The 24526-nt window shown below is 38.7% G+C and overlaps 1 protein-coding gene across 1 annotated transcript in view; it reads left to right on the top strand.

The window, feature by feature from the left end:
- Window positions 1-24526, top strand: part of ANKFN1 (ankyrin repeat and fibronectin type III domain containing 1) — a 342813-nt gene that overhangs the window by 120070 nt on the left and 198217 nt on the right. Inside the window, exon 2 of the mRNA XM_011365098.1 lies at window positions 16040-16080. Coding sequence (XP_011363400.1) covers window positions 16040-16080 — 41 coding nt within the window. The remainder of the gene's footprint in view (window positions 1-16039; window positions 16081-24526) is intronic.

Genomic DNA, 24526 nt, shown 5'->3' with positions numbered 1-24526 from the left:
GATTAAATTACTAAGCTATGAAAATATATTTACACATTTTACAAAAATTTGCCGCAAGTGTTAAGAATTAATGAGTGCTTTGGTTAATCTAAAGTTACTTGTGAAAAACAAAACTTTAGCTAGCCAGAGTATCTAATTCTCTATACATCGCTGATAGTTATGACTTAATGTTTTATCCATACTGGCCAGGAGCAAGGAAAAACTGCTCTAGAATTTTTAACACAGAGAATTTAATAGAGGGAATTGTTTTCGCAGGGATAAAACTGCTGAAACTAGAACTAGTCATATGACCTTATTCATCTACAAAGGAGCCAGGAAGGCAATCGTCCATGTGCTTAGAAGGTGGAGAGTGAGAAGTATTTGGCAAAGAGCATGAGCGAGTACTGTGGGGCACAATAAAAGTTGGATATTGGTTTAGAATATGAGATAGGCACAATCGAGCCAGGGATATCTATTTTTTAAAATAAATAAAAGAATGTAACTATCAAAGAAATGTGGTAGTGAGATGTGAATGAGGAGGGAGAAGAGCAAGAAATTCTTGAGCTTTCAGACTCTGCCTCTCTTTTTCCCCGAAATGGTACACAAGCTGACCCTCTCAGAAAACCAGGCACTGTTTATGATGATACGTAACCGATTGGAAACCACTGTCATAACGTAGACACCTCAAAGCCGATATCCCACACTCTGTGAGCTTTGTCCCTTTCTCTCGTCTCTGCCCACTCTCCCAGCACCACTTGTTGTGACAATTTAATATTACACCTTTTCTGGCTCCATTCTCCTGGACTGAGATGTCTTTGGCTACAGAAGGAGGCTCTCACAAACTACTTTATTTTCGTGGCTGAATAAAGAGTTTATTTCTCCAAGGTGCAAAGGGGTGACTACCCAGGAGACTTGTCCCCAAAAGCACTCTTAAGATGAAAGGCCTTAGCTGAGCTTCTGAAGTGTTAATTGGCCAAGTACAATTGTGAAAAATTAGTTTCTATATGAACCAATTAAAACAAGTTAATTGGGAATTGTCGGCACTTTACGATATTTATACCAGTCGATGCAAATATTTATTTACATGTCATCTGTTTGCAATTTTTATCACTTCTCACTGCAAAGCTGCTCGTAAACCATTACATCATTCTTCTTGATGCTTAAATTACAACTTAAAACTTATTCTAATCAATTGAAAGAAAGCTAAAATATTTTTTAATTCATTCGACATTATATATTTTTGACAATGTGTTTATATTCCTCATTGTTAATGGAAATTGATACTAGAGTCATCCTTTCAAAGGGAGATTTCTGATTTTTTTTTTTTCCATAGCCAATTTGTCTTATTTTCCCATGTGGTGTTCATTAAAGGAATTCCCAACTTTGAAGATTTTCATTTTACCTACAGAGTGTTAAAACTTTCTTTCACACTTCTGCAGTTAGTTAGCAGTATCAGCCCAGCTTTGCTTCACATCTTTTTTATTACTGTACGTCAAATCTATGCGAGTCCTGAAATATCAAGACATCTCTGAGTCTCTTAGTTAATGACACCTGTGCTGTCGGAGGAATAACCCTCTCTTCATCATAAATCCTCTCTCCAGTCACAAGTTTCTCATCCACCTCGAAGCACATCTCCACCCACACCACTGCCATTTCAAAATTTGTTTACCTATCTTCTTTTTCCTGTTTTCAAGAAATAAGAGTCCCCATGACTTTCTAATGATAACACATTAAAATACTTAAAATTAATAAAGTTTATTATTTCTGTTGTATATGACATTCAGGTTAATGAAAAACTTTGAAGAAAATTCTCACTACTTAAAAATAGCCCCAATAAAAATTTGGAGGCATTTTTTTCTATAGTTTTATCTGTGAGTAGTATTTTATTTGCTATTATGTTTCATGAAATTGTGACACTATGTATTCAATTTCGTTGTTTTATTTATACTTACCATTATACCATAAGCAATTCTTTCATGTAGTTACAACTCAAAAAGATATTTTAATGGTTACATGATAGTCCCTTTGTAGGTAGATGTATCATTGTTTAGTTGAACCGTATCTTGCTGGACTTGAGAAGTATAGGATGGAGTTTGGTGCTTCAGTCTGACTACTCAATCCCTCCTAATAGAAAATATGCACAGAGAACATAAAGAGGCAAATGGAATGCAAAGTACCCGGCCCGCACTGTGGTTATCAGCCATGGGTCATAGCAGAATGAGAAATGTTATCTGGGAAGAATTGACAGAAAAATTTGGAGGAAAAATAAAATGTTCTTGGTGTCAACTTTGTAAGAATGCCTGTCTGGAATCCATGACCTGGGAGCATAAACAATTGAGTGTAGAAATTTTGTGCCAAGAGATGTGAGGGAGTCACTGCAACCCTGTGCTTCCGATACCTTCAGAGCAAGGAGGAAGAAGGGAATCTGCCCGTGCATCCTGTTTCCTCTCTCAGAGATGGCATTTGAGACACTCCTGTAGTGGCAAAATTAAGAAATTTCAGTGGTGGTCCTCATCTCCGGGTCTCCTTGTGGCTTGGTTCTAGGCTGCATATTTTAATCCTTCTCTTTTCCATTCTAGGTTTGAGCCTGACATTTGCCCCTCTCCCCAGTGCTGAATCCTGGATGGGCTCTTTACAATGGCAGCTTTCTCTTCTGCTAGGAGCAGGTTGTTAAAGAGGGAGAGGCACCTATCTAAGCAAGATTCATGCTTGTGCTTTCCCCAGAGTCTCACTGTCTTGCTCTACTTATTGTATTTCTCCATCTGTCGTAGGATCCCAGGAGGCAGCGGCTACTGTCTTTGCTTCCTACACTGGAATTCTGTAGACCAGTGGTTCTCTAAATATGCAGCACCAGTGCAGCTTCTGGGAGCTTGTTAGAAATGCAGATTTTCAAGGTCCACACAGATCTATTATATCACAAACTCTGATATAACTCCTTTGCTTGCGTATTTATCTCAGTGGGTACTTGATCTCAACTGATCCTCCCACTACAGCTCTTGATGATAGAACTGCAGCTTCCATGCTCAGGTGGAAAGTACATCTTTGATCATGTGTTCTTTCCCCCAGACTTGCCTTTCCTTGGTTTTTTAAATCCCCAGACCTTGAGCAAATTATGCTACTTCATTGGTAGCATGAACATTCATCTGTGCCACTTGCATCCTATTGCAGTAGCAAATGCCTCTAGTGTTTCCTTTGTCTTTCATTCACTACTCTTTTCAAGCAAACTCAGATCTTTTTAAAAGCATAGTATGTGTTCTAACTTGGCTCTCTACCTTTTTAATATGTGAGTGCTAATACCCTTGGTCAGGTCACAGTGCCTTCCCTCCTTTCTCTTTCTCATTGCTTTCAGCCCCATTCATTTATTTTCTTCATGTTATTATTCTAGGTTTGGTCCTTTGAGAACCTCCTTAATAAGAGATGTGAAGTCAGCAATTTCAGAAACTGCCAAAATATCCGTAGTTCAAACAAATCTTGTCCGTGTCTAGTTCTCCCAGGTGGATAATTCTACCCATCAGCCCCACGTCCGACTCCATCTGGACTCAAATGTTGTAGCCCAGCCTGTTTTTCCTTAAGGCAGTTTCTCAGTCTCAGCACCGTTAACATTTCAGACTAAATAATTCTTTGTTGTGGGGGCTGTCCTGTGCCTTGTAGGATGTTTAGCAGCCTGTAGTTTCCTCTCCCCAAATCATGACAATCCCCAAATCTCTCCAGACACTGCAAATGTTCCCCTATGGGTTGGGGTGCAGTTCACCTAAGGCCGGTTAGGTCATTCTCCCTGAACTGTCTGTTCAAGGACTAACACATACTGTTCTTCATGGCAATCCCCTGAACCTGCTTCATTGCTGCATTAACTATGTTTTTTGGCACTAGTGACAATCTCAGAAGGAGTCTACCTCATCTTCCTAGTTATCCCTCATCGTCTTATCCAAATGTCATGTAGCCATCCAGTATGGCTCTCCCATCCCTTCGTTCAGCAGCTTCCTAATAGTCCCCCACATCTAGGCATTTTATGGGGCATTAGTCTCCTTTGTTTTATTTCTTTAATTTTTGTTGGATTTTTTAAGCCTCCCTTATGCCCCTTTTCAAACACCAACTTTAAGAGCATTTAAAACACTTTAGGTTCATATCTATCCAACCTACCATCTTAAATCTTAGCACTCCTCCTAAAGAAATAACTCCTTTCTTTGCACTTAATCATAGCATCGTCCTTCATTTTTCTTTCATTTCTAAGAGCTCTCATTCTAAATGGAAGATCAAAGCCTATGTTTTCAACCAATTCCGTCCTTAACTCTCTAAGCAAATCTATCTCAGAAACAGATGGTTCAAGAAAACAGCCCTTTAAATATACTTCCTAGCCGAATGCCAGGAGATAATGAACTCTCTAACTGTTGTCTGGGTCAGGATTCTTTACATGCATCTCATAATTAGATATAGATTTAAGAAATCATATCTTATTTAAGAAATAAGCTTTATGAAAAAAGCCAATTTGAAACTATTGGCAGGAAGCTCCAACAGCCTGGGGGTAAGCTATAGGAACCAGAAATCTAGTCCTTCCACAGCACCCCTTTGGGCCTGTGCAATTCCAAACAAGGTAAAAGGATCCCATGTTGGATCAGTTAAACTAGTGTTCCCAGTGCATAGCATTAAATCTGATGGCCAAAACCACTCACTCTCATTCACTCTACTCTGGATGGAATCTAGCTGGAATTTTTTTTTTTCTACTTAAAGCTCAAATTATCAAACATCTACCTTAGCAGCGCATTTCCTGCAAGCTGACGTCACCGAAGCAAGTCAGAAACAAAGGCTGGCACTGCCCATTCATGCTAAAGCCAATCACAATAGCTGTACCAAGATCTAAGCTCCCACATCTGAGTTCTTTGCTCTCAAAATGTTTCTATTTAACCTTAAGGTTTCTAGATAGTGCACTAATTTGTTGAGGGTCAGGATTCTAACCCTTTACTCCTCTTCTTCACTAAATAGGTATCATAGTCTCAACTTGATTGATAGCTGGGGAGTTATCCAATAAATTCAGGACACAAGGCAACTGGGAAACCTCACTGGAGAAGCCAAGTCAGGGCTTCCCACTACCTTCTTCTGAATCGAAGAGACTGGAGCCTGGTGTCCAGCTCACATGACTCACCTGTCCAGTCACAGCTGGACCTGAGAGAGCACACAGCTGACTTGCAGCATTTATATAAGGACCCAGAACTCTGTGTGTACAAGAGCAGTGGCCTGAAACAAGGGAACTTCCCCGCTATGGAGACATGGCTCAGTGGATTTCTACCTTCCTGCAGACTAGGAAGTCAAGCTCTTCCTGCAAAGAGGAGAAGCCAGACGTGCTCACTCCAATATCCGTCCTTCATGGGTGTGAGTGTAGATGCCTCCTCTTCCAGGAGAACACAGGGAGATAGAAGAGACGTTTCTCCTCCACATTGACTATTTAGACTGTCTACACCTTTCTCCTGTTTTAAGAAAGCTTGACTATGGGCCAGGTGCTATTTTAAGTGCTTTTCATATGGGAACACAGTTAATCTTTCCAGAAATCCTAGGAGAAGGCTAATGTGATCTCCAGTTTACAGAAGAGGAAATTGAGGCTGAAGTAAATAATGTAGGATTTGAACCCAGAAAGTTCATCTCACCCTGTTCTTACTTGATGGCTTTCTTTTAGGTCCTCAAACAAGACATGCTCTTCCTTACCTCAAGACCTTTGTACAAGCCGTGCCTTCTGCCTGCGATGATCTTCCCATTCCCCTTCAATGAGCTGCCCCATCCCAGCTTTCAGCTTTCTGCTTAAATAGCACTCCCTGGCAAATATCCGTAATCTGATAGATTTATTTATTTATTTTTATTAAATAATTTTATTAAATAGATTTATTTACTTATTTTTATTAAATGCCTGCAGCACCTGGTATTCCAAGGTGGTCTCCCATCTAAGTACTATCCAGGCCAGACCCTGCTTAGCTTCCAAGCTCAGACCCTTTATTTTTGTGGATAGGACTCATCACGTAGGCATAGAAAAAAGACTGGGGAAGGAATAGTTAAAATTCTAACAGTGATGTCTTTGAGTGATAGAACTGTGGATTTTGGCTGGCTGGCTGGCTGGCTGGCTGGTTGGGTGGTTGGTTGATTGGTTGATTTGTTTTCTTGTTGTTTGTTTTGCTTTTCATGTTTTCTAAGCTGTCCAATGATTAGAAAATACATCTCATAAGTGGAGCAATTCCAGGTAATATGCAATTTGAAGTATGTCAGTGACTGGAGTGAACGGAAGCAAAGACCAGCCGCCTTGTGGCAGTCACTGAACTGCAAGGCCAGAGAGCCAGGTGGGTCATCAGTACGGACACTACAATTACCAAGAAGGTGGAAGTGAAGAGGAAAGCTGGGAGCTGCAGGCTGCAGTCAGAGGGAAGTAGAAGAGAGCCAGGGAGAGCAGTGGATGATAGAGGGTAGGATGTGGAAAGCGGAGTGCGAGCAAGTATGTGGGCAAGAGCCACATCACGAATGGTCTGAAGGGGCCACTAGGGATCAAGGGCAGTTTGGATCCTGCCTCTTTTTGCAGGTATACTTTGGAAGCAGAAGAAATGGTGGCTTCTACTGTAGAGGTCAGTGCAGGTGGGAAGGCCTAGTTTCCATTCAGGTGAGGAGGTAAACTGAGAAGGCGAAGACAGAGGTGAGTTCTCTCACTTTAGAACAGGGGTCCGGAAATCACAGTGAAAGAGACAAAGACAAGGAAGATGGTAGGGCATGGACCCAAGAAGAAGGGGTCAGACTGAGATAGAAAAAAGGGGCTAAGGGCAGCTCAAGTGTGGATTTTCACTTGGCACAGAAGGCGTGGTTAGCATGCATGAAGGAATCAGAAGTCGAGGGAGCTATATAGGCACAGACAGGGCCAGTTCCATGGGCACATCCCTGACATCACACAGGACGCTGTGCTCAGTTTACTGCTCCGTGGTCACCGTCTTGGAGTTCTCGATCATTTTAGAACAAGAGGCCCTGCCTTTTCATTTTTGCATTGAGCCTCGCAAATTATGTAGCTGGTCCTGGACACAGGTATGGGTGATGGAGGCAGTCTGGGTGTGGGAGGCTGCTGGGTGAACAGAATATTGTTGCTGGGGAAGCCTGGAGGTTTATCCATTTAACTATTGCCTATCGTAAAGCTACTATGTGTTCTGCTAGACACTGCCGAAGATAAAATGACGAATAAGAATTTGCCTGAGTTCATGCTCTGATTTATAAAGAATTTGAGCCATTGCTCTCCTTTGGAAGTGTTACAGTGACATCAATTGAGGTCACCTTTTGTGGGACAGAACTTCAGTTTGATTTTCAGATTTTATGTATACAAACTTCATAATTTTTTATAAGTGACTTCAAAGGAAATGTTTCATTAAAATCGATAGCTAGATATGTAAACACTAGCCATTGATCGGCTTTTATATTATCTACAGCAGTTTTGAAAGATTCTTTGTTCCTTGCCAGAAACATCTCTTTGACATTTGAATAATTAATCCTTAGAAATTTATGATTTAATTATAAGGTTTGGACAGTAGCCTATGAGACATGAAAGGGTTTTATGAGTCTCTATTGTCAGCTGACAGAGATAGAAATTTGAAAAGATGTGTTTTAAAGTAGAAAATATTCTGAGCCAGATAGTGTTTTAATAATGTCATAGAGGCAAGATTTGAGTATAAGTGGAGCTTTGAGACATCTTTGGAGGAAAGCCTTAGCTAAGTAGTTTTTATTGTTTGGGGGGGCGGGGGGGATTGTTGTTATTTTCTTGTTTTTGTTTTGTTTTGTTTTGTTTTATTCTAGCAGGGTTATTTCCTCGAAGATGGAAACTCAGAAATCAGAGACCTTTCTAGATACTAGTGCCAGCTAATCAGAGAGAGGTGATTTCTTAAACAGTGTGCTCTGCTAAAAAAGCACAGAACTAAAAGCCAAAAGATCTAACTCTGTTCCTAAAACAAAGCATTGTGGTCGTCTGGACCTCAGTTTGTCAACCCACAAAGAGAGGCATCAGGTGAGAAGATCCCATGTGGTCTGCCCAGTCCAGCCCAAAGGGCATCGCTGGCCTCATGCCGCTTCAGAAATTCGGCGAACCACAGGGAAATTGAACTTCCTGGTAATTCCCATCAAAGGAATTAACCTCAAAAAATGAAAGTTTTTACTGTAGATGTGAAAGAAAAGGAAGAAAAGAGAAAACATGAAGAAAGAGTAGAAGGTGACAATGGTGGGGATAGTGACAAAGCCTAAAAGCTTTAAGCTCCACACTGAAAAATCTCTGCAAATTCTTGGGAGATAACATTCTCACAGCCGCAACTGGCTTGAGGTCCTCCCTTAGGACTTTAGGACAATGGAGGAGTCTTAGGCTGCAGACCCGTAAATAGTTTAGGATTGCATATTAAGCATTCCTGTAATCAAAGGCCCTCCCTCCTCCGGCCATCAGGAATTTCTCACTGCTCTCCTTTCTGTAAGAGGTCGGCCTCCCTGCTGTTCAACAAGCTCCCTTCACTTTACTCTGGGAATTCACTTCCTCTCACTTTCTTCTATAGCAGAATTTCTCCCACACCATCTATTCAAGGTCCAGGCTAACTCTGCATTTGCAAATACTCATTAATATATTCTACTACACAAAAGGCCATCTCCTCTGGGTTTCACCCTGTAGTGGCACAAAGGAATTAATAGAGTTCTTCCAAATTCCACCACATTCTGTCAAAGAGAAAGCACAGAGCAGAGACTCTCGACAGGGGACTAACGGGCGGGCGGGCAGAGAGCGCAATAGTGCATCTCAGGACAATGGCAATGTTTGGAGACGTTTTGGTTGTCACAACTGAGTGTTAGGGGGGTGGGTAATACTGTCATCGAGTGTGTAGAGGCCAGGGACGCTGCTAAACATCCTAGAATGCACAGGACAGTCCATACAAGAAAGAGTTATCCCACCCCCAATGTAAATAGTGCCATGACTGAGAAGCCCTGACATGGAGATGTACTTTCCCACTGATATAAATAAGTTCATCCCCCTGCAGAAAGCAGAAGAAGCCAGTCAGTTTGGGTTTTAAATAATATTTTTTTTTCACTATGTTATGTTTGTTTAAAATTAATTCATACTCATCTTTGTCAGTTGAGGGTATTTCGGGTGTAGAACTTCTAGATAAGATTAGTGTTTCCTGAGGAATGATTACATGACCTCTAGGCTCCTAGCACGACCATCATCTCTAACAAATGTACTTGTTAGAATCTTAAGTTACACCTTCCAACAGCTCTTCAAATTCAACATGTCTCAGTGTTGGCTACAGTTTCAGCTCAGGCTTTCATCCCTTCTCATTAGGTTCAACCCAAACCTTTTCTCTCCTCCGTATTTCACATCTCTCTAAATGACTTATGTCACCCACCCAGTCCTCCAGAAATCCCCTAATCCTTCTCCCTCTCTCCCTTTTTCTTCCTTTCTCTACCTACCTACCTTTCTCCTTTAGTTCAGTCCTTTGACACAATATCTGCATTAAGTCAATAACTCCTCCTAACTACTCACTTCTTTCCCAAGCTAACCTCCCGGCAATCCACAGCTAAACTGCTACCAGGGTGATGTTTTTGACAAAAATCCATTCGTACCTCTCCCCTGTTTTAGAAACCTTTAAACACCCTTCTTAGCTTTCAGAATAAAATTCAACTCTACCTGGATGGAATGATCTGACTGACTCTTGCTTATCTCTCTCCACATGTCTGGCCACTTTTTCATGCGGAATTCTTGGGTCTAGCTATTTTGAGTTACTTAGCATTACCTGAGTTATGCCCCGTCTTGGTGCCTTTGCACATGCTGTTCTGCCAAGGATGCCTTTTCCAACCTCTTCTAGCTCACATCTATTCATCTTGGAATCTCAGTTCTGATGTCACTTCTCTAGGTGGTCCTCTAGACCATTTATCTACAAACCTGTCCCTCAAAATGTTTGGCAAGAAGCATTCACATAACTTGGGATGTTACCCCTCTCTGGAATAAGTATCTCATGCAATAGACACACTGCAAACACCTTAGTGATAAAATAATCACCACTTTTTTGCCAGTGTTATATGTCTAACACCTAGAACATATTTTAAATATCTGATATATATTTGATAAATAAATACATATTGGCCCAAAAAAGGCCATCTACATTATCATTATTGATAATGAGCATATTTGAATAATGTGTACAATACAATTATTTTGCCAAAATATTCCCATTTGCAAGACAATACAGCTCATAATGTTATTGACACGATTCCTGAGGGTGCCATGCCTATGTGCATTCTTAATGTTCTTATCCTTGATAGTTGAGACTCTCTGTGTGGTCTGGCATGTCACCTGGGCTGCAGCATAAAAATTTGTTGTTTTGGGAGTCATTTTTGGATTGGTTGCTGTTGCTTAGTGTTTTGTTTTTGAGAAGACCATAAGTAAAGAATACGCCAATTGTATATAACTTCAAGAGAACTCTTATACTCTTCCTTTGCCAGGAGGAGCCTGAGAACTTGGAGGCCTCTCCCATAACTCTCAGTCAAAGAGCCCTCGCCTACCAGCCCATTCACCAGGAAAAGGTTTTTTCCCTCTCGCCGCTTGCAGACCAACTATTACTTAGGAGTCCCCAACAACCTATTTGCAGATGAGCTGAGGACCCCTCCTCTATTATGGGTCAGGAAATCTGGATGTGTGCAGACAGGGAACAGTGGAGAGAAAAAATGCACAAAACCTTAAAGGTGACTCAGCAGTTTGGAAGAGGAAAAAAATGACATAATCAGAACAGGTGGCCCTTCGTGAGGTATTCGTAAAGGAAGAAAGAAAAAGAACTCTAAAAAAATTATGTAAATTCCTAGGGAGACTAGAAAAGTTATTACAAAGGAACAATCAGAGGAGAAAAAGAAAAAGTTCTTGGAACTCAAAAACATTGCTGAAAACTGAATTAAGTATTTTGAAGCTCAGATGGAAGAATTATCACATGAAGAGGAAAACCTCAAAGAGATAGAATTATGAGTGCAAAGCAAAAGACACATATGGAGGATGAGTCCTGTCGTTGGTAGAGGGTGAATAGGTTCAACCTTCCTGAAGAGTGATTTAGACTCTGTATCTAATATTAAGCTGCGTATACCCTATTATAAAGTGCTCCTAATTCTAAGAACTACCTTACAATATAAGAGCGTGAGTCTAAAAACAAATGTTCGAAATGCTTTTTCATTGCAAGCTCATCGTCATAGCAAAAAATCACAAGCAACTTAAATGTTCATCAATATGAGATTGGTTGTATAAACAAGGCATCTCCATAAATGGATTTATATTTAGTCACTTAAAAAGATGAGGATATACTGATTCGGAATATACGTCCACAAAAATATTAAGAGAATAAAAGCATATAATGGAAAATTATATAGCATGACTTTGTTTTTGCTGAAAAAAGTTTAACAATATATAAGTATATGTAGATGTATAAATGTTTATGTATGTGTGTTTTCATAAGCATAAAAAACATTCAGAATGATGCCATAACACACTGTTGATAGTAATTACCCCTAGAAAATGGAGCTAGGGTATTGGGCAAGATGTTCACCCCTTTTTATGCTTCAGAATAAATCGGTGAGCCTGTGAACTCTTTTACTTCGTTTTAGTGCTCTTTTGGATTTTCCAAATTTTCTGTTTATTTAATGAAAATATTTTAACTGTTTAAAAGCTAGAAAGAAATTAAAACACAAATATTTATAAGTAAACACGGCAAGAAAAATGCACAGAATCAAAACTAAGAGAAAAAAAAAACAGTGGAATTCCAATACCATAAGAAAAGCAATTGGAAATGTTCATAAAATTCTTAAACCCTAGGGGCAAAACAAAATTTAAAAACTACTGTGAGCAAAATTATTAGTAATCATGAAAAACCAATCTACAATGACTTTTTTTTAAAAAGCCCACTTCCGGTAAAATCAAGACCTAAAGTCAGAGGCAAAAGAAGTTGGAGATGGCATGTTTTGTAACCATTTAAAGAACTAATGCAGAATATTTTGATTCAAATGGGAAGTACAGTTCTTGGTCAGCAATTTTTCAGTTCATACTCAATAAAGACAACCATAACTATCGTTTGTAAAGCACTTAAAATGGGTGGGGTCTCTGCCAAGAGCTTTATATGCATCATACTTCCAATAAGCACAGCAATCTTAGGAGAAGTACAAGTGCTGCTTTTATGTGCATTTTATAGACAAAGACATTGAGGTACATGAAAATTATATATGTATATGTGTGCTTTCATAAGCATTAAAAACACAAGGTTAAATAACTGGCTAGAGGTCACACCGAAGGTCAGTGGCAGAACTAAGACTTGATCTCCTGGCACTCTGATAGCATTACTTCTGTCTTCAGAGTGGAAGCCCTGGGCAGAGGCCCTTGGACTCCCGGCTTCAGATTTCTGTGGCTGCAGCACACAGTCTGAGGTTTTAAAGAATATCTATCTGATCAAAGCGAAGAGGACATCCACCATTCACAGCATATTATTACTCTCTGATAATTGGCATATTCTACCTTATATAAAACCTGCATCAGTTCATTCTTAAATTAATTCCCAGGGAATTTAAAAGACTGTTGGTTCCCAGTGCTACTGGGAATATGTGGACTAGAGAATACGTATTCTTACCATAGCGATGAGCAAATAAAATTAACGTAAAATAGAATCTGTTCAATATTCAGAATAAGAAAGTGGCAGCCACTTTATCTCAAAATTTATCATCTTAGACTTGTAGGAACTAGCTTATTGTGTATTATAGAGAGGAATAAGTATAAAGGAAATTTGCCTCCATGTCTTACATTGTTCAGTTATACTTGCACTGATGCCATTTTTTACATATTGTAAAAATTTTAACTAGCAAACAACATAAACCAGATATACCTAACGGCCATATAGAACATTTAAAATTACTAAAAGGTCTATTTTTTAATGAACATCAATTGTAGGTTACAGATCATAACCAGACAGGATCAGCCATAAGGACCAGGGGGAGGAGATGAGATAGATGAGTGGTGCGGAGACTCCCTCGGTTGAACACTTTGGCCCAGAGATCAGTTGCTCCAAGATCATCAGCTGACAGACCATCAGAGCATAGGAGACCAGATTCCTAACAAAGAGACCAAAGAAGGTATCCAGGGACTCTGGACAAGGTCTAGTCCACTGAGATCTGGCTACTGAATTAGGCACAGGTGCTACCATGACCCGAGGATGCTGACCTTGCACATCTTCTGAGGGTAGCCCAGAGGTTCTAGGTACAGGGCAGAGAAGCAAGATGTACCTTGCATCTCCCCATGGTAGGAGCAGAGGAAATAGGCTTCCCTCACTAACATTATCCAGGACTGATATCAGAAGAGCCCCATCCGTGATCCCTCAAAGTCTCCTATGTGGCTGAAGAATGGACTGTGCTGAAGTGTGTGCAAAATAAGGCAAATTGTGTGAAGAAGCCAGTTTCTCCTGCCTAAGGCCCTCAATGATGTCCCTTTGCCTGGCGTGGTCCACACTCCCCATGTGCCTTCTTAACTCAGACCCTAGGGTAAGAATAGTGCCTCTCTAGGGTTGTTATGATAATAAATGAATCAGTGTATAGAAAAGCACATAGGACAGTTCCTGATGCATTAAGCACTCATCTGTGTTAGCTGTTATTATTAAATATGAATTTTTCTTCAGATATCATCCCAGCACTTCCCCAGTTTTACTTCCCTGATTTCTATTTCTAGAGTGGATCATCAAAGACCACCTTCCCTCCTCCCTGACCACCTTATAATTTTGCATTGCACCATCACATGTTCCCTCAAAATCATCTAGTTGTCTCTCCAAGCAGACAGATATTATCCTGAGGGCAGAGAATGTATTATCATGGCCTTGCACAGTGTCTTGCACATATCAGGCACTTGATAAACATTTAGCAAATGAATTAATTAATAATTTTAAGGACTGTCTCTCCTCTAAGAATTGAGGTTTTTGTTTTTTTTTTCTAATGTGGGAATAAGCTTAGAAAAACAAAGGTGAGTTTTTTATATTCCTTTGTGGCCTGTCAAACTTCACCTCCGCATTGGTCTTGATGGTTGTATTAATATTGTACCCCAAGAAAAAGGATTGGTGCCCACTGCATTAGGTAGCTACATCGTATAATCTCAAGGATAGCTCTAAATAGTTTTCAAATTCATCAATGATATTGCTATGAAACTGTTGCCTAAATGAAGAGCTCTTGTCTAGTGAAACTATGAAGTAACAGAAAGTTTCCTTTGTAATACATAATACTTTCATGGCTAAGGAAGAATCTGTTATCTGAGGCAGTAATAAAAACTTTTCTTGGGAGGTGGGAGTACTCTAAATTTGTTTTTTAGCAACAAATTCCTCAAAGAAGATGAAGGGGACACAATTTCAGAGGAACTTTCAGTTCACATGTTTGTCTGGAGGGGTGAAAGCTGAAGGAAAATAAAAGTATGTCAGGCGGTGGGTGGTCAGAGCAATGTCCCTAATTTCTTTCAGCCAGTGACGCATGTGACATCACATTGAGTCACATCATAGGATCCATCAAAAAAAGTCAGCTCGACAAAAATGTATTGAGTAAAGAACTTGTGTAAAGCAGTCTGAAAGAAGAATTGTCTCTTTTTTTCCTGGGCCCAGCAGTTCAATAATTTAGCAGTTTGTAAAGCTAGGAGCCCCACCCGCCGCCATCTCTGTAGATAGTAAACGAGCAACAAAGTGGCTTGCTAAAATGTTTAGGGATTTTCCAATGTGGGATGTTGATCTCAGTTATACTCAGCAGTAAGAAGAGTGAAGATCGGAGGAAGGCAGCCTGGGAGAGAATTTTGGGAAAACGTTATGGTTTTGACTGCCAAGAACAGAGATATCTTATGGAGATATCTCTCCGCCACTATCTTCCTAGCTCCAATTTCATGGACTTATCATTTCTTACTTGGTTTTCCAAATTGGCCTTCTGATAATAATCATAAAAATAGCAGTAACAAAACCAAGAAGCATTTATCAAGTCCCCACTATGAGCCAGCCTTATGCCACTATTTTACATGGATTATCTTATTTAACCCTTACAACAATTCTTTGAAATAGCTACTATCATTATTTCTAGCAATTTGCCAAATGGCAGAACTTGGAAAAATATTATTCACTGAAGTGACTGACCTGATTTATCCACATGCACGTGGATGGCCTGGCAAGATCTGTCCATAGGTCTGAGGACACCATGACTTGAGTGTTCCGTCTTGGAGATGACCTGGAACCATCTGAATCTCAGAATGCAGATAGTTCACATCAATCATGGGGACTTTCCTGACAGCCTCAGTTAAATCTACTACCCTGAAAAGTACCCCTTCGGATATAACCTCTGCTTCTGATAGAAATGGACTTGGAAGCAAGCTGAATTGTCTGGTGGGCTGCCACACTGAATAATTGCCTGCACAATTGGCAAACTCCTTTTAAACACAGACACAGTCTAATCGTTTCTCTCCTTTCACTGCCGTGTTGAATAAAGAGAAAACTGGCATCATTTTTAGTCCTCTCCCCACCCCCACTACTCCCCAGAAAAGCTCTTTATTTCTTGGAAAAGAAACTTGTCCACTTATCACAATAAGCATGAATTGAGAAAATTATAATTTTTAGGAGTTTCATTTAATAGAACAATGCGTCAGAACTGAGCCTAAGAGAACAAGATGCAAAGTCAGTGTAAACCAGAAGCAAGAGAATGATGAATTTAAGCCATTAAACTGGGCACTAGACTCCTCTTATTTCCTCTCACCAGGATCAGACCTGGGAGACAAAATGAGCATCGACTGATCTTGAAATTCTAGGATATTCAGGGGCAGGAAGTTCAGCATGAAATGAGATATGGCAGTGAACTTACATGTTTTCTTTCTGGGCTAAATCTCCTTGTATCTCCAAGAAGTTTCCCAATAAATGTTTTCATCTCTAGACCTCATTTTTTTCAGTCAGTGGCTGTACCTTCAAAGGCAATTCAATGCCTTTTTCATTTTGAATTGGTTACTATACATTTTTTTTTAACACACTTTCTTTTTCTCTCTTTGTTTCAGAGGCTACTCTTTAAAGACAGGCGTTTCACTTGCAGCAAAATGTAAGTACATTTCCTCCTTGAAATAGTATCTACTTTTCAGCTATAATTTCTAAAATGTCCTAATCTTTAAGATTCCCATCTCACGTTGTTACACTTTGAAAGTCTGGCTCAATGAATACAGCCACAATTTGAACTAACATTTCACACGATTGATTTGTATAGCTTTGTGGAGCATTTTATAAGCCGTCTGGGAAGCAGACTGAACTTGATTGCGGCTACGACTTATATTGCATCTAAAAAGCCAGAAAAAAAAGTTCAGAGGAAAAAAGTAGGCAGTATTCTTTTAGACATTATAACCATATGATACCAAACATTTGAATATTAAGGTTCTCTCCAGGGCGGACTAATTTATATCTCTTTGCCCAGTCATTCCTCACGGTCTCAGACTGTTTCACGTTAACAGCATGGTAGTTATCTTAATAATTCCTGCCTGTGTGTACTGCATTGAGGCCGCTCTGTAAATCAGAGTTCTTTCTAGAATGAATCTCCCGTGTATTGTTTCTTTACTCTTGGCACTCCTAGGGTCCATACCCAAATTATAAACTCCCTCTGTTCTAAAGACTAAATAAAATTATATCAGGTCTGTCCTGGGAGTTCTGAGTATTTTAGAGTTTTGCCTAAATGATTGGGAATGATCAGGAATTAGGATGAGAATGATTTTTTTTTCTTTTTAATAAAATGAAGTTTATAACGATTTTATTCAAAAAAATATGAAGTTCCATATGTCTTTGGAAAAACCGATAATACTCAAATTCAAAAAACCTGGGATAAATTTAGATTCAATATAAAGATTCTAGTTACTCAAAAGCAGTTTAAAAGGTAGTGAGTTGCTTGTCACTACAGATAAGCGAGAGATGACGACTGTACAGTAGAAGGATGAGCCAGGTAAGCCAGGGAGTGTACATCAACTCTCAGCTCCCGACTCATACACAGTTCGCAATGGAGAATGCATCTCAGCCGTCACTGAAGCATTTCGCTGAACACTGTTGGACCCAGGAGAACCTAAAGGTCTCGCTGGAATTACACATATTATACATGTTCTAATAAATTCTCTTTTGAGAAACATTCAGTCCCTGAGAAAAAAACTATATGTTCAGCTGAACTGCAAGAACAACTCAGAAAAACTTTTTACTGATTTCCCTGGATGATGTTTTTTGTTTCTCTCTAGAAAAATTGATCCCAGTGCTATACAGCAAATATTCAAACATTTAGCACAAGAAATAGTCACCCTTAAAACCACTCAGATTTTATGTCAAATTATTACACATTCACTGGAATATTTTTAAATGTCAACCTCTGTATTATATTGCTTTGGTCTTTATTGCATTATCAAGACACCTGCATGTTATGAATATTTTAAGCAGCTTTTACCAATAAAGTCATGTTAGATTTTATGAGCAGTATTATCACGAGCGTTTTATTTGTACAAATGTTAACTTTTGACTGCATTTTTTCTTTTGAACATAGAAACCATTTGGGAGAAACTGCCTGTGTTTACTTTCATGTATATACATATTTGGTAGCTCATTATCACACTGTTTCTGCTTATTTAGGTTTACCACTGCTTTTTAATGATTTAATTTTAAACACTAAAAGACAGTTGGTATTCGTTCCTGATGAAAATTTGATGAAGAGCAGTTTAAGGCGACATGTAAAATCATGATATGCATATATGCAACTATAAACGCATACATGACAATTACCTCAAGATCTCTTTGTCAAAATTCAGTTGAAGCACCTTGTACCTACCAGATGTGGTGGCAGGGAGGGGGTGCCCACAGGGGAGGCCAGCTATTTCACCTTTGAGGGGTGAATTTGTGATCGCTTTATTTTCACATTTTTTTCCTCCAGGACATACAAAGTGGTTGGGGATCTATTTTATTAGTAAATATTCTGAGAAGAAAGTTTGCACTAGGATTTTACACCATCCAGACAAAATGGGTCTACACACCTGTTCATATCATCTCTGAGCAACTGGTAGAAAGTTGGTCTGACCCATGAAGTTATGGAAACACATTAAAATCACCAGGCAATTGTGACTTGGGTTCATTTTGGCAGCCAAACTAGATCAGCCCCTCTAGAGCTGACATTATGTCCTAACGATGATTGCATTATACAACCAGTGCAAATGGAAAACAACCTAATCAGCACTCCATTCAGACAGGCCTTGATCAGCAGTGAATGGCAGGAGGCTTTTCCAAGTAAAAGACCTGGAAATGTGTATGGGCCACGTAAAATCGCAGGACCACTGATGGAGGACAGCCTTAGCCAAGTCAGGAAGACATAGATATGCCCCTGTGGAGAAAGAGAGCGGGTGATGGAAAAGAACTCAGGACTCAAAATCAGAAGGCTCATTTGTGAGCCCCACAACACTCCCTCAGAAATGGTATGATTTTGAGAATGTTAGTTAACCTCTCCGTTTCTAAATATCTTTATTGAGGGAGGCAGGAGGCAAAAGGAAAACATTTTTCCTGTTCCATCAAAGGGTTGCGATAATCACAGACGATAACGTTTCAGAAAGATTTTGTGTGTTTAAGGAATTATTAGATTATTGGAGGCTTGCTCTGTTTTAGTGAGAGTCCCTGGGACTCTGAGTGCAAACTTTGGGCCTTAAAATCAATACTATACAATAGAAGAACATAGGGCTATATTGGGCCAAATCGGGCCCCTGGAAAGATTGAACCCACATATTTCATTTCTTTTCAACCGCACATTTTTTTTTTAGGACCACTGCCTCTGGTGGAAGAGAATTGTCTTCTGGGTGGTATGGGTGAGAAAGTTGCCAAACAAACCTGAATTATCCAGAGGCCTGTAAAATGCGCAATTGCTTTTTAAGAGGCATGGTGATATTGTGTGTTCCTTTCGATTTTTGGCAGTAACTATTTTCTGCAATTTGTGGTTTTGCAATTTCTCTTTACACAGACAACACTCTGGCTCTCATTCAATGCCCCACTGGTTGGGGGTGGGGGTGCGGAGGAGGAGAGAGAGATTTCCCTGGGGCTCTGACCACTCCAAAAAAAGAAGGAAATGTTAATGAAATAAGTCAAAAAGAATGCTTGAGATTAGTGGAAGCTGGTTGGTTAGTGGGAAAGAAACAACTTTTAATAAATTGTGTGGTGCGGTTGGGATTTTATCTGAGGCTTTCATCGGCTAGGCGAAGATCTGTCCTCCATAACTGTTGACTCTTCACCAAGCTTTGTCTGGATTGCAATGTCAATCTCCTTCTTCCTTTTTCCTGTATTCAGAAAGCCTAGAGCAGTCTCTTGTTCTGGCTCCCTTTGGCTTCTTCTGGCCTTGGTGGGTTTCTCTCTAAGTACTCTAGGTATCCGCTTGCCAATTACATTAATTTGGTTTGTGTAAATTACCTGAAGATCCACCTGCCAGAATTTTTACTCTCGTTCTTGTTGCATTCTCTTCCTCTTCCCCATGGCTGAATGCTCTTTGCAGAAGGAGGTCTGTGGCCAGCACTGCAGAGGCAATGCACCAATGTTGCATTTATCTAGGCAAGAGTACTTTGTTCTGTTTCTATTCATCACCTCTGGAAAGGCTTTGCTGACTTGTGTTTGCTTTTTTATGGCTGTGAGGCATTGTGCTGAAGGATTTAAAGTTGCATCCAGCGTAAACCTTGTATTCATTCTCTCTTCATATTCATTCTCTGTGCTTTATATCAAAACAGTCCCTTGTTCTCTACGGAGTAGATTCCCAGGATTTATGCCTATAGTTCCCAGGCTTTCTATGCATAAAGGCAATTGCACAGGCCGCTTCTTTCTTCTCTTTTCATGACCTAAATGCACCATTTCTTTTGCTTCTACAAGGAATATCAAGATAATTGCTACTCGTGTTAATTGTATAGTTTTCATATGTTTAGGGAAAATATGATCTTCCTCTGTGTGTATTTTGAAGATTAAGGGAATTGTTTGTGTTATGCCATTATAAATCATGGGGTTTTAATTTTAGAAGATGCTTTCAACATGAGGCAGTTCAACAGCCCACTCCAAACCATCCTCCTCACAACACCCCCTCTAGGATCCCTTTCTGTAGCCCATGGAAGCCCAATCCAATTTTTAATAGTTCAACACTTTGAACTTTCTTTTGCTAACCTGAGATAACCTTCAGGTGGTTTGTGTTGGTTTTACCTTCTGGAGCAGCTCAGAAGTTGAATCCTTCTAACACATGACAACCCTCCAAATATTTTGGAATCTGATCCCATATACTCTCTGAGTCTTCCTTCTCCAGGCCATTCTTCATATGACTTGGTTTAGCTATTCTTTTCCATTTGTCCCCGTCACATTTTTCAATGTCCCTCCTAAAATGTTACAGCCGGAACTGAAAAGAATACAGCCAAGGCAGCTGACTGCTGTAGAGCTCCCCGAGAAAAACACGAAGCTCCGTTCTGGAAATGTTATTTCCATTACTATCGCCTAAGAGCATGTCACAAATTTTAATAACACTTCAGTACCGAGGATAATCCTAAAACCTCTAGATACATTATAGAAAAGCTGCTATAAAAGCAGATTTTTTTTTTCCAGTCCTATGTTTATGCACTTGGTTTTGAATACAGCATAAACCTTTACATTCATCCCTGTGACACTCATTAGTTTCAGGATATTAGTGAAAACCATTAGGAGCTTTTTGAATGTGAATTATTTTAAATCCTGTCCCAGTTTTATGACATATTTGATTCACCTCCTGACTTCATTCAAGAGATTGATAAAAAACAGTGAATCTCTGTATTTTAAGCTCCTCAAAGGTAGAATCATGTTTTATTCATCTTTGTCTCTCCTGAAATGCCTGTGACATTCTGTTGAACAACCAGATGCTCAATAAATGCTTTTATGAAATCAGTTAATGAAATCAGATACAGACAGCTTTCCAACACCGTGACAGAGAGCTATCTTTATTTAGATTGACGTCAGTGAAATCAGTGATATTAGTTCTTAGAAACTAAGAACAAGATGACTGTTACACCCTATTGCTAATGCTTGGCAATTTTGTGGTATTAGCACCGTTAACACAATAACAGTGCAACCTTTAGAGCTAGATTGCCTGGATTCTAATCTTACTAGACTTTGCTAGCTATGGGCTTTAGAGCAATTTGCTCCACTTCTCTGGGTCTGTTTCCTGATATGTAAAACGATGATATTAAATGATTTGTACCTGCCTCATAAGGTTCTTGTAATGATTAAGTGAATTAATCCATGTAAAGAATACAGAACAGCTACCAATAATATAAAAACAATAATTAATAGTCATGATAGTTGTATTGTTGCTATTTTTATTATTATTCTCAAGATATGCTAGGATAACTACCCTATCCTAAGAAGAACAAAGGCAAGTTTGGCAAAATTTCTTCATAGTGAGCCGATATTGACTCCAAGTAATAATTTTACCAAAATGCTTATGTAACTTAAATATAATTCAACTGCTTCATGGCCCATCTAAGTTTAGGTATGCATTCGAAAGAAATACAAACATTTAAAGAGGTGAAAGCAATGTAAATTTTTACTAAAGTCTCTCAGAAAGGAATTATATTACATTTCATAGCAAAATATACAAACGATTTTCTTTTGTAGCTACTAAAAAATCTTGCCTATCTCTCTTTCTCCTGCTGTATATAACAAATTCCTAGCTTGTGTTGCTTTGTTCCTCGCTTCTCGTCTCCTAATCATTCCTATTTCTCCAGGATTAATAAATTACTAGTCTATTATCTTCTGTCTCCCACAGTTTTATCTCCCAAGTAATTTCAATGTGGCCCTTCCAGGTTACTTGCAGGAAAAAATAAATAAATACATACATATGTATTTATTTATTTTTTATATGTATGTGTGTGTATATATATATATATATATATATATATATATATTTATTGTAAATTTTACTGATATAATGGTATAGCATAAATATACATATATATGTATTTATTGTAAATTTTATACATATATATGTATATACATATATATGTATTTATTGTAAAATTTATTGTAAATATATATGTATTGTGAATTTTACTGTATAATGGTATAGCATAAATTTATAAATAAAAAAATATATAATACCATTTCTTGTAAATTTCATATAGCCAACTCATAGAATGCTTTCACTGATTTTTGCTGAACTCCTATATCTCTAGCCACTGATGAGTAAATGTAGTTTACATATAAACATGGTTGATATTTTTATTTATATTAATGAGTAAGACAAAAGTAAAGCAGCAAAGATGTATGGGACAGATCCACTCATTCACCGATAACATGAACAACTTCTTTACTAAGTTAGATAATAGTTTTTTAATTCTATGAACTATTTCCTCAAGTTTCTGTACTATTTGCAATATAACAGCTATGGACACAACATTCATTTTTGCTACATCACTTTTTCAAATCCAGACAATCAACAAGATAATAAATCAAGCCTTGATTTTTTAATGTTTATTGATTTATGTGATGTAGATACTTCTACCATGGGCGTTTCAAGTAACCAACATGATATCACTGAACATGGAATTAGCAAGGGATGTGTAGTAATTTTATATGGCCTTTCCACCCTATGGATACAGTAGATGCAAACAATCTCAGATGCATAGGTAACAATAAAATGTTGAACAAGCGATGAATTTTAAGTATTTAAGTATTTTTTCCTTTGTTTTTAATGCAAGGTATTTCATTGTAAGTTTATATAATTCGCTTTTTAAGAATGGCTGTATTTAACGAATAGCTAACGAATTCCTGAAAATCTAACAATTTCCCCTTGCAAACTGGTACAAGCCATCTGTGGTGTAACACTGGCCCTTCATCTTTAGATAGCAGTAGGAAGAAGTGGGAGGAAGAGATTGGAGTACAGCTGTGAATGTTTACAAGTTAATTTTTTCCCAAGTTACAAATTATTTTTAAAATCTATTTTAGAGTCTTACCAAAGATCAGAAACTGTCTCTTAAGTCTTCAGAAGCCTTTCACCTTTAGTATTAATAACTTAAAGATTCTATCATTATATCTTTTCCAAACAAGATTTTAGAAGACAAAGTCAGAAGCTCAAGTTAAAAGAGAGTGGAGATTTCATTTAATGAAATCCATAAACAGGAAATAAAGTTTAGTTGGACTTTACACTAATTTGAATGGTAAATCTCCATCAAAAATGGTGGGATATCAAGAACCAGGGATGCTCTCCTCTCCGGGGCTTCGTGATGTCTTTTACTTCTGTACACCAGGTGCATCTACTCCTCAGATTGCATGTGGCCAAAAATGGCAAGCACAGACATTAAGGAGAGGACGTTTTAGCTCCACTTCCCACTTGGGGACTCCACATCAATTCCAAACACCAGTTTCATAAACCCACATGGCTCAGGTCTTTGTAACTTGGTAGGCCACCAGCCAGCATATGAATGGAGATTCTCAGTTGGAAACATCTGGTTCCATTATCTGTAGCTAATGGCTTTTGAAAAAAAAAAGAAAGAAAGAAAAGAAAAAAAGATCGTGTGTTAAAATTTATCAAGTATTTTTTTTTTTTTGCATCTATTGAGATAAGAATATGGTTGTATTTCTTTACTCTATTTGCATGATACGTTATATTCATAGATTTTCTGATGTTGAACCATCATTGCATTCCTGACATACTCTGCTCTATAGTGGCCTTTAAAAATACATTGACATTCAATTTGCAAATATTCTATTTAAATTTTTTCATTTATGTTCACTTAGGAGAATGCCCTATAGTTTTCTCTTTTTTTGTCATTACTTTCTTCTTTACATGTGTCTTGCATTGAGTTTCCTTGTGCTTTAATGTCCATTTATTTTTATTTGAGACCTTCCTCTACTTCTCTCCCTTCTTCCATCCTACTCTCTTCATCCCTCTTTATCTCAAGGTTTTACTATTGCCTCTACTCAGCCCCCCACCCAGAACTCCCAGTCCAGCCAAATCTTTAACAGGGACTTATGCTCCTGCTCCATGGTGATATTGGAATACACAAGGTCCAAGCCCCCAAGCAGAGACATTTGGCTCAGTTACTGTTTACAAAGCTGAGTGTGTTCTCCAGCCTCCCTAGGCCACAATTGTACTCCCGGGCAACCTTTTTGTTCCTCCTTTGACAAGCTGGGAAGACCCATGTTACCTCCTGATTTTAAGCAGTGAGGCCAGCTTCAGATTCCCACTTGATATCAAGCATTTGGAATCCCCAGTAAACTATAGGTGCTGAACCCTAGCCATCTCTGATTCTAGTCCTTCCTTGTCCCGATTCCAGTCTGAAGCTCAGATGGAGGGCTTCACCCCTCCACTTATCTCTTTGTTTTTCTATTTTATTTGTTAATTGTGAACAAAGCTATATCTTTTGAATACTTGATTTATTTCATTGCGTCCCGTAAATGTATATGGTTTTCTGAGGGAATGAAGTAAGATAATTATGTGAATTATAAAAAGTACATAGGAATATAACAATAAAAGGAAATACTAGTAT

The sequence above is a fragment of the Pteropus vampyrus genome, unplaced genomic scaffold (genome assembly GCF_000151845.1).
Source record: "Pteropus vampyrus isolate Shadow unplaced genomic scaffold, Pvam_2.0 Scaffold104, whole genome shotgun sequence".
In the NCBI taxonomy this organism is placed as follows: domain Eukaryota; kingdom Metazoa; phylum Chordata; class Mammalia; order Chiroptera; family Pteropodidae; genus Pteropus; species Pteropus vampyrus.
Note: the sequence above shows the minus strand (reverse complement) of the source record. Positions and strands in the feature narration are given on the sequence as shown.